Source organism: Montipora capricornis, chromosome 4 (genome assembly GCF_036669925.1).
Source record: "Montipora capricornis isolate CH-2021 chromosome 4, ASM3666992v2, whole genome shotgun sequence".
NCBI classification, from domain to species: domain Eukaryota; kingdom Metazoa; phylum Cnidaria; class Anthozoa; order Scleractinia; family Acroporidae; genus Montipora; species Montipora capricornis.
The window spans coordinates 37,300,412-37,310,411 of NC_090886.1; the positions used below are offsets into that span (position 1 = coordinate 37,300,412).

General features: G+C 42.9%; 3 protein-coding genes across 7 annotated transcripts in view; all 3 read right to left on the bottom strand.

The window, feature by feature from the left end:
- LOC138046895 (histamine H2 receptor-like) overlaps positions 1 to 10,000 on the bottom strand; it is a 90,413-nt gene that overhangs the window by 24,226 nt on the left and 56,187 nt on the right. The window lies entirely within an intron of this gene.
- LOC138046642 (uncharacterized) lies at positions 2,804 to 4,286 on the bottom strand. The gene is made up of 3 exons (XM_068893246.1): positions 3,918 to 4,286; positions 3,459 to 3,642; positions 2,804 to 3,324 (listed from the first exon to the last, which is right to left on the bottom strand). Exons 1-3 carry the CDS (start codon positions 4,284 to 4,286, stop codon positions 2,804 to 2,806), a joined length of 1,074 nt encoding a protein of 357 aa, XP_068749347.1.
- The window catches only part of LOC138046899 (lysophosphatidic acid receptor 1-A-like), a 390,671-nt gene continuing 389,892 nt past the window's right edge, over positions 9,222 to 10,000 (bottom strand). For all 5 annotated transcript variants that reach the window (XM_068893507.1, XM_068893508.1, XM_068893510.1 and 2 more), the window contains one exon: positions 9,222 to 10,000. This exon is cut by the window's right edge and continues 630 nt beyond it. In XM_068893507.1, coding sequence (XP_068749608.1) covers positions 9,670 to 10,000 — 331 coding nt within the window. In that variant the 3' untranslated portion in view covers positions 9,222 to 9,669.

The window sequence follows — 10,000 nt, forward strand, 5'->3', positions numbered from 1 at the left end:
AAAGATACCCCTTTCGTATACCTTCCATTGGAAAGTAATGAAAGGCCCTTTTAAATACCTAAATGACAGATTTCCCTACCCTTTCATATCGTTCGACTAGTGAAATCCCTGTCCTTTCATAGACGTGAAACGTAACCTGCGTAACAAGCGTTCCTGTTCGACAGAAGAGGTCCGAAACGTTTTTCTGGAAACTGGCCGCTCGAAAGTTGGGACAAGAGACTGAGGGAACGCTTGCAAGAAGACCCCCTATTCTTTGAAAAACCCGTTCGGCCTCGAACGGGGGCTTCTGATTGGTGCGGCACAGTCGTAATGGATTGCCAGGTGACAAATTTTGGACCAAAATGTTTCTTGTTAGTTCTAGCGTGACGGAGACAACGGCGGAAGATGTGGAAGGTTTTGAATCGTGTGTTGAAGTTAAGCGAATCGGTTCTCGGTTTTACATTGAAAAGGGAACAAGAACTGTCAATGCGCCATATCTTTAACTTTATAGATGTAATGGCTGTTTTGCCAACAGAATTCGGAAAAAGCTAAATTTTTCAGATGTTTGTCATGATGTACGAAATTCAATTCAAAAAAAGAAAAAAGAAGAACAGGTGTTCGTGCCAAAACTCGGGCACATGACACGTTGCGTTACACGTGATGGACTGACCTTGGTACTGTTTTTGAGTTTGTGTTATATTACGTCGTTGTCGTTTGTTGAGAATAAATCACCGCCTTGAAACTACCGATATGTTCCGGAACATCTTTTAGAAGAGCGAGGTTCATGGTACGTAACACTGAACGTTTGCTTTGATGAATTTTGGTTTGATATGAAGAGTTTGTGAGTTGAAATGTCGTGGAATGAACTTGATCATGAACCCGACCACGTGCAATATGTGGACGAATAAGAAATGCGTGTCCCCGTTGGGCCCAGCCGTTCTGACAATTTTCGAAAGGAAAAGGCTAAGAGCAAATTATTTCGCCAAAAGGCTTCTGAAGTCGTGAAGAAGCCGAAGGAAACTAGCCGTGAAAATTGAAGAACTCGAGCGGGCCAGGGAAGAATACGAATCATTTTTGGAACTTGAAGGATTGCAGGAGCACCTCACGCTAACGGAAAATGCCGCCGAAAGGGCAAATTTGTGTCTCGAAATCATTGAAATTTAAATAAAAAAGAGGCTGGTAGTTCAGAGGCTGGTAGTGAATATGCGCCCTCGCACCGATTTGAGTCAGCCAGCGGTCATGTTGCACCCTCGCGTGCCAGTGAAAGTGAGAGGCGTGCACGTGTCAGTCATGGATCTACAAGTTGAACAAGCAAGGAGAGAAGCTCAACGCCGACTGGAAGAGGAGCGCAAGCGAGCTGAAAATCTCGAACAGGAAAGGCAATTGCAGGAACACCGACGCATAAGAGAACTCAAATACGAAGTGCAAAAATTGAGATTAGAAGATCAGCTTGACATTCGTACTGAAGGTAAAGGGGACCCAGAAGGTATTAAGAGTCGTTTGCGAGATTTTGAAGATGCCGAGGAGGAAACTGTTTACCGTGACATTAAACCCCAAATATCGGAAAATGTAGAAAATCGTGAAAACGCAGATGTCCCTTTACCTCAGCAAAATGTGAAGTTGCCGTCTCCGATTAAATCGTCCACTTTGTGCAAGCAGACTCCCCAAATCGATCAAGCTTATTGTGACACTGAGGAACGCCTCAATGGTTTGTGGATCAAAGAGCTCCCGGCTAAGCAGCGTACAACTGGAGAAACGAACTTACACTCAACCCCAGCGTTCGTGTCCTTGTTCAACAACGTCACATGACCTAAACACGTGACAAGTGTCAGGACCTACATAATGTAACGCAACTCGAAATGTCACTAACATCTTTTCCCCTCCCGAATGACAGGGAATCTGAAATACTTTACTTTAGATCATAGTTCTCCGAAATGTTCTTATTACACATTAATCCTCGGTCTCCCGAATCTCCAGTGGAGAGTCTGGTCATTGGTCGCTTAAGGGTCTTGCCATTAACCCGTACGTTCACCACTCGCACAAGGCCGTCAGGGCCAGGGTACGTCTGCTCAATGCGCCCAACATTCCACAGTCACCTCACAGTTCCAGGATCAATAACAATGACAACATCTCCAACCTGCAAATTGTGGTTACGGAAGTACCATTTCTGTCTTGATCAAATCTGCGGTAAATATTCTTTCATTCATCGGTTCCACACGTGCCGAATGAGCTCTTGTAGTCTTCTCAAGCGCTTTCTGGGATTAAATGGCTTGGTGTCAACGCTCTCCGGTACAAAATCACCACCTGTCTGCCCGATCAGAAAGTGATTTGGAGTCAAGACACGGTCGTCGTTAGGGTCATCACTCACAGCTGTTAAAGAGACTTTCTACCCCAATGAAGATTGTCTCCAACTCCTCGTCATTAGCTTGTGCATCACCGAGTACAGCAAAAGTAGCTCGTTTTGCTGACTTGATCATAGATTCAAATACTCCACCAAAATGTGGCGCTGCAGGTGGGTTCCATTTCCAACTCAGTCCTATATTGGAGGTCATCCGTTGTATCTTGTCGTGGTCTATAGCAGAGACTAGGTATCGCAGTTCCCTCGATGCGCTTACAAAGTTCGTTCCATTGTCACTTAACATTTGCTGCAGCCATCCTCTCCGAGCAGTCATTCTAACAAAGGCGTTAAGAAATGCATCAGTGTCTAAAGACGACGCCATCTCTAAGTGGCAAAAATGGGTCTTCAAACGGAGAAACAAACACAAATAGCGCTTAGCTCGCACTCTCCCACGTCCTTGCTAGGTTAGGAAAGGTCATCCAAAGTCTACTGCAAAGATCTCGAAAGGTCTGGAGGATTGCTGCAGTCTAACGGCGCCATTTGCTGGCTTGCTGGCTTTGATCGCAGTCGTCTTGCACATTCAAAGCATTCTGTCATGACTCTTTTCACTTGTTCACGAACAAGGACCACTAAATATTTTTCCCGTACCTGATTAATCGTATAGGTAAGCCCCATCTGATGACCCTCTAATTCATGGTAGTACTTAACGACCAGTCCTGTGACATAATTCCTCCTCTTCGGGAGTTTGATTGAACACTTTAGATCATATGGGAGATCATCCGCATGTCGTAGTCTGGTGTTGCACCTCATAATGCCATTAACTGATACTGGATTAAGCGGTGCCAAAGTACTTCCTCCTAGGATTTCCTTATTCCTTCTCAATGCCTCTATCTCTGATGCATACACCTTAGACTGAACCTCCCGAATGATAAATTCCTCAGCGTTTTGAATCTCCAATGGCTTCAGTTCACCCTTCTCTCTTTGCTCAGCTGATTTTCTACAATTCTCTGTAAAGCGGCGCACTCATGCTGTCTCACGGACCAACCAATTTCCAGTTTTCCTTTTGTTTTGACTCGATACCATTTCGAGAATCTTGAGGGGCCCAATCGCCACACTTCTTCGACTCTAGCCGCTCCTTCACCTTCTTCAATTATTTGGTAACTGATAGCATCCTTTGTCCCTGTTTCTTTTGTTCCTTTAAGTTCAAGGTTCTCTGTTGACGTTGGCTTGTCAAACTTGCACTCTGGCCAGTCTTGTTTTGACTTCTTGAAAAATTCGGACCCATTCCACCATAAGTCAGCGTGTGCTCCTCTACTGTCTCGCCTCTAGTTCCAAAGTCGGCGGGGTTTACATCCGTAAGAACATAGCGCCACTGATTAGGAGCGGAGAAGTCATAAAATGTCTCCAACACGATGGGCTATGAACGGTTTATACTCTCTACTCTGACCTTGGATCCAGTACCCCACATTTATACTGTCCACCGAATAGGTCACTCCTTTTGTAGATATCGTAAGTGCAGAGCAAACTGATCTCAGCAAACTTGTCTTGTTAATCATAATCCGATGAGTGCACCCAAGAGTTCTAATCTGGGGATGCTCACTGCTTTCAATGGTGCAAGCCTTGACTTCGAAATAATCAATCGAGTAGTGATATTGCCATCCTCATACACATGACGTGCGTAAACTACAGCTGTATATGCGTTCTCTGACGCGTCATCGAATGTATGAATGCTCAGTTCTTCCATCTCAGGACTTGGGTTTTTTAAACACCTTGGGATATACACAAGTTCAAGATCCTCCAATTCTCGAAACCACTTTGTCCATTCTCGCTGATGAGGTGTCGGCAACAGTTCATCCCAATCTCGTGCCTCCAGCCATGCCTTTTGTATCAACAACGTGGACCTGATTACATACGGTGATAAGAAACCTAATGGGTCGTAAAACATTCCTCTTGGTGAATTCAACTCCATCTAACTGTAACTAGTGTCTAAAGAAAAATTCGGCAGCTGTGGCGGCCCACAGAACACCCAGAGTCTTGGTTATTGGCAATTCTCTCTTCTCCAGGTCTATCGCGGAAGTCCTGTCTTCTTCCGCAACGTCAGCAATTACCTCCGGTTTATTCGAGATCCATTTACGGACATGAAACCCAGCCAAGTCACCTAGTTCGCTAAGCTGCTTTCTTGTTTCCTTCGCATTCCACTGTAGGTGCGGATGGTATCAGATCATCCATGTAACAGTGTTCCAAAACTGCATTAGCTCCCAGTGGGTAAGTCTCTTTGTGACGGTCTGGCATGATGTTGCCAAGCGAACTGCACACAAATTGGGCAGTAACACCCTTAGCCTGCGTAGCAAGCGTTTGCGTGGGGTTTCCGCGTAAATTTCGATGTTTTGGCAGCGCGAAAATTGGGGCAAGGGCAAAAAAGAAAGAGGGGGGAGGGGGAGAGGAGAAATTAACTTGCAAGCGTCTCTCCCCATATTTCAGAATGACAGGAACAGTACGCAAGGCAATACTCCTCTGTGCATGTTCTTGCACTGTTTCATACGTACTGGACTTGTTTTCCACTGCCATGGGTGTGTCAGCCTTTCCCTCCATGGACCCAGAAGCTACTTTCTCCTCAGGAAGTAACCGATGGTGTCTGTCCTTGCATCCCTCAATTCCACACACTCTGTTCCAAGTACATGAGTCACCAAGTTGCCCTTTCCCCAAGCAACGGAAACACAGTCCAAATTTCTTCGCCGTCTCCCACTTCTTTCTATATTCATTCCCTTGAACATATCACATTTCTAAATTGAGTGTTTTTGGTTGCACACTTTACAGGGACGATCACTTTTCTCTTCTGTGGTCCCGAAGTAAGACTTAGTTGAGCTCTTTCCTCGTACACTTCCAACATTGGACAAACCATGCTTATTTTCTAATGCTTGTACCTGGTACTCTGCTTCCTCAGCAACCGAGCCACGCAGCTCTTCAAGAGACTCCACGCTTCCCTTTTCTTTAATCCATCGGTAGTACTGGCTGAGTAGAGCGTGAGGAAGCTTTTCCAGCACAATTGCATACAGTGTTCCTCCTTCCAGGTCAGAATATACTTCTTATTTTCATTTAAAGAAACCACAGTCCTCTCCACTATGTCGGCAAATCTTTCTAGCTCTCTTGGATTATCAGCGTTTACTGGCCTCATCTTACGTAGCTCATCGATATGGGCTTGAACCTGTCTCCTGTTTCCCCCATATTTTCGATTCAACCTTGCCTTAGCCGCTTCGTACGCATGATCCGAATAACCAAGCCCTTTCACCGTTTCGGCCGCCTCTCCTTCTAAACAACTTTCGAGCCGCAACATTTTAAACTGAGCTGACAAATTTATTTCATCCACACAACTGGAAAAAGCTGCCGACTGATATTCTTTCTTGTCGCCCGAAAACTTTGGGATGAGCTGTTTGTTGGCATCGACCACGTGACCATCTTTGCCATGTGCGCCCTTAAATGTGCCGATCGAGTAATGTGTTATTTCCTTGAGTTCGCTTTCCTTGCTGTTACTTTGCGATAAGAAAAGCCGAGCTTCCTTTGTCTCGTTGTCCACACGATCTATCATTTTATCCGCTTCATCACCTGTTGAAGTTGCCAGCGATGCATGCTTATTTTCTCCGTACAAGGTTTGAAGCGAGTCCAACAGCTCCAACAATTCATCCCGTCGCTTGTCGATGTCCTGTGGCTTTTCAGTGACATTTTCCTTGTTTGGCGTTTTCGTCGATAATTCCGTCGCTAATTTGTTCAGAAGCTTCGTAATACTTGTCTTGAGGGTTCTTTTTGCCTTCTTTAACTCTTCTATTTTTCCATCCATAATTCCTCGAGTTTAGTTCTCGATATAATTCCTGCCAAATGTTCCCACGTTCTAACGAGTGCCTTAAAAGTTCCACAATACTGGTTCCGATTACAGTCCAATCGTTACACTGATGCAAAGATCCGGCTCCCGAAGGACCAAATTGTAGTTTCTATTCCTAGACTGTAAGCTTTTAACGAAACAAAACTATTTCGACAAATTTCGACAAGTCTCGAGCCAAGTTCCATAATTGTCCGAGTTCAACAACGTCACATGACCTAAACACGTGATAATTGTCAGGGCCTACATAACATAACGCAACTCGAAATGTCACTAACATCTGTTATTGGCTAATTTGTTAATAAGACGTCAATCAGCGTGTGTCAAGTCAACCATTAAGAGGTGGGCGTTTTTCAAAAAAGGGGGTCTTCTTGCAAGCGTTCCCTCAGTCTCTTGCCCCAACTTTCGGGCGGCCAGTTTCCGGAAAATCGTTTCGAAGCTCTTCTGTTTAACAGGAACCCTCGCTACGCAAGCTACCTGAAGCGTGAAAAAGGTATCCCTTTACGGATCCCTTGGGGCTGAAAAGATTAAGAATACACTCGTGAAGATCATTCTGTTCTAATTCGACAAGAGCAGTAAAATTATAATTTCCAAGTTGTATTATGTGCTGTCTCAACAAAGTTACTATAGTAAATAAGGGAACGCGACAAAGACGGGCCGAAAACAACATATAAGTGACCGAGAGGAATTTTTCTACTTTTAATACCAGCGACGTGCACGATTTACAAAAAACAGTACTCAAGCTGGATTAAAAGTCTTTCATAGCTGAAGGGTTTTTGTAAGTCCTTCCTTTAATCGATCTAGCAATTTCTGTTGAATTTATAATAATCAAAGTGCCATTGTCGTTACTCGTGGATATGAAAGTTACCGCGATTGTTTAAAATTGGCAGGCTAAAGTTTTCTTTATGCATTAGCATTGATAGTTGGATAATTGTGTAACAGCATGGTGGGCTCTCATATGCGACTAGATACCCAAAATAATGCATGTATATGAGGCAATCCCCTTTGCTGTAATTCAACCCTGTGAAATAAGTATACCATTTCTCCAATAGGCATAAGATTACTCCTTAACACATCCTCTGTAAAGAGCTGTACCATGTGTTCAAAGTTCGTTGCACAAATGACAGGGTAATTTTGAATAAGAGTTAACTGAATATAGTGCAATGTGAAGTGCTACACGGCCAACGTTTGTATAAACGTAACCTTTCCTTAATTTTGAATAAGGTCTGATTTTTGTTGCCAGGTCATATTGTTAATTTCATCAGGTTTAGCAAGTAGAGCAGATCCATTCAGTAATATTAACACTTTTTGTGCCAGTTATACATTCCTTCAATAAACCTTGCAAATATTTATCACTATACTTGATACTGTTACACTTAGAAACAGATGATCTGAACCATAACTGATCACAGCAAGTGCATACATATTCAGGGCCATGTGTTATCTTATCACGAAAAAGACTGAATCACTTTTGACATGGAATGCCTAATAGAGTCTTGACCTTGACAAATTTCAGTTTGGTTTAGCCTTGAGCTCTGCATAGCTTCCCTTAAATGGTTTTATGCTTTTCTGTTTAGGTCTCTGATATGTTCTGGATTGCTTTTCTTTTCCTATTCCCTTGCTGCTTAAATATTTTCAGATTTTTTTTTGGCGTTTTGCTCTTTGCTTACTCTTCAAGTGATTTTGTCTCTTCCGCTTGATAGATTCTCTCATGTAAGCTCTTTTTTGCCACTACTTTGTAGAAATTATTACTGACACTCACATCATTTTTGGCCATCGTTAATTAATCGATGATTACCAGGCTCTGAATAATTGCTGACATTGGTAACACCGCTGATTTCATAACCTGAAATACTGTCATAATAATAATCTAACTGAAGTGCTGAAACATAGTGTCTTCCATCTAGATGTCCAGTGTTCACAGTAGTTCCCTGTTGTCCGCTTATAGGACTGATAACAGTTTTTGGTGCTCACCCCTCAATGGATTCATTTATACGTATAGTAAACAATTATTGGATGAGGTTGAGCATGATATCATAGTGAGTCAGACGTATAATAATAACATTTAATACATTGCAAACTGCTTGCACATAAAGTGCATCCTCGCAATCTTGCAAGACCCAGGGGATCGCGAACCGTCACAGGACCCCAACCCGGACCACTCGATTCTGAGTCGTGCGCGCTAACCATGAGGCCACCGCGCATTCCACAATGACCCCTAATGGTTGTTTCAAAATTGCGGAACGTCAGGGCCCGGTTGTTCGAAAGCCGATTAACTTAATCCAGGATTAGTGTAAACTTTTGTTTCATTTTTTTTAACTTTTTGGTAAAAGTTTCTTTTGTTCAATTTTTTTTTTCAAGATTAACTTCTTCTAATATAAAGTTTTGCCGAAAATCAGCGTTAAACAGCATTTGGGAGTGGAGAAATAAACTCCTTGGTTAATTTTTAATCTGGGATTAGCGTTAATAGGATTTTGAACAACCGGGCCCAGGTCAAAATCACGAGGTAAATCAAACTTCCAGAATTAAATTCCGAAAATTTTCTGATCCATGCCAGAAGGAGGATGACTTTATGGTCATGGCTCTATGCCCAAGTTTCCCGAAGATTGCCTTGAACATAGTGTACATACAGACATACAAACCTTTAATTATTTTAGCTCGGATTTCCGGCAGAGTAGAACTATTAGATACACATTGTAAATGTATGTCCTACATTACTAAGTTAAATGATCGGTGAAGTATGATGATTATCCGGTCTTTCGAATCTTGTTGGGAACACCAAAAGCAGTTCACCATACTCTTCCAAACATTATCGCTGCAGTGGACAAGAACATGTTCGTTTATCAGCCATGCATAGGCCGAGCATGGGATAAACTGAATGACCAGCATTACTATTTATTAATTTTTAACGATATTTCCCAGAGTTTGATTGGTTTATATTCTTTTAGGCGTAAATGGTATCGTTACTTTTCCCCTGAAAATTAAAAACTTGCTTCGTAATGTGAGAAAGAAATCAATGATGCGATAAAAACTTCTCCTTAGCCTTTTAAAGAGATCTGAGAGAGTTTTGAATGAGCAATAACATTTCTGTCGAATTCGGTTTTACGTATGATTTTATGAACAACGATCTTAAAATTTTCTGAAACTGTTGTCTCAAGTCCTCGATCGTTATAACTCTCCTAACTGCTTTACAATGGCACATAGACAGAGTTTGTTGAATCCTTAAAAGTGCTTCTTCGCTATGCCTTATGATTGAACTATAGAGTACCTCACTTTCTTCACCAACCAATCAGAGGCAAGATAAAGATCCAAAAAGCCCGCTCTCGTGCGTTTTCGTGCCACTGGAATCTACATCGACTTCGGATTGGCTCACTACATTGCGCGCGCCTCTTACGATTGCCGATTGGTCAGTTTGAATTTCAAAACCCTCAACTTGAAATTGCTCCAGTTCACTATCAAGGGCAAGCTACAGGTTTTCTTAAAGTGGAATAGCGGCCATGTTTGCATCAGCATGAGCGCCACCGCAAAGTAAATTTCTCACGCCGGTGCGGAAGCCTTGCATGCGCATGGCGTAGATGATGGGATTTACCAACGAGTTTGATATGAAACATGTTAGCGCGAACATTCGCAGGTGAAACTTTACAGGACTTTTCGGCGAAGTGAGATCAGGATGGAACAAATCCAGACATATATATGTTATAACAGGCAAGAGAGTGATCAGGGAAGCAACTGTAACAGCAAACAAAATGGCGGATAGCTGGCGCTCTCTCATGATAACTCCGTCGTCGAGGCGGTTCATTCGCGGGCCA

Coding starts and splice junctions, on each gene's coding strand:
- LOC138046642 (XM_068893246.1), bottom strand. CDS start 4,286: ATGGAGTTGAATTCACCAAGAGGAATGTTTTACGACCCATTAGGTTTC. Junction 3,643..3,917: donor GGCTTGCACCATTGAAAGCA/GTGAGCATCCCC, acceptor CTTTGGAACTAG/AGGCGAGACAGTAGAGGAGC. Junction 3,325..3,458: donor TTACCAAATAATTGAAGAAG/GTGAAGGAGCGG, acceptor GCCGCTTTACAG/AGAATTGTAGAAAATCAGCT.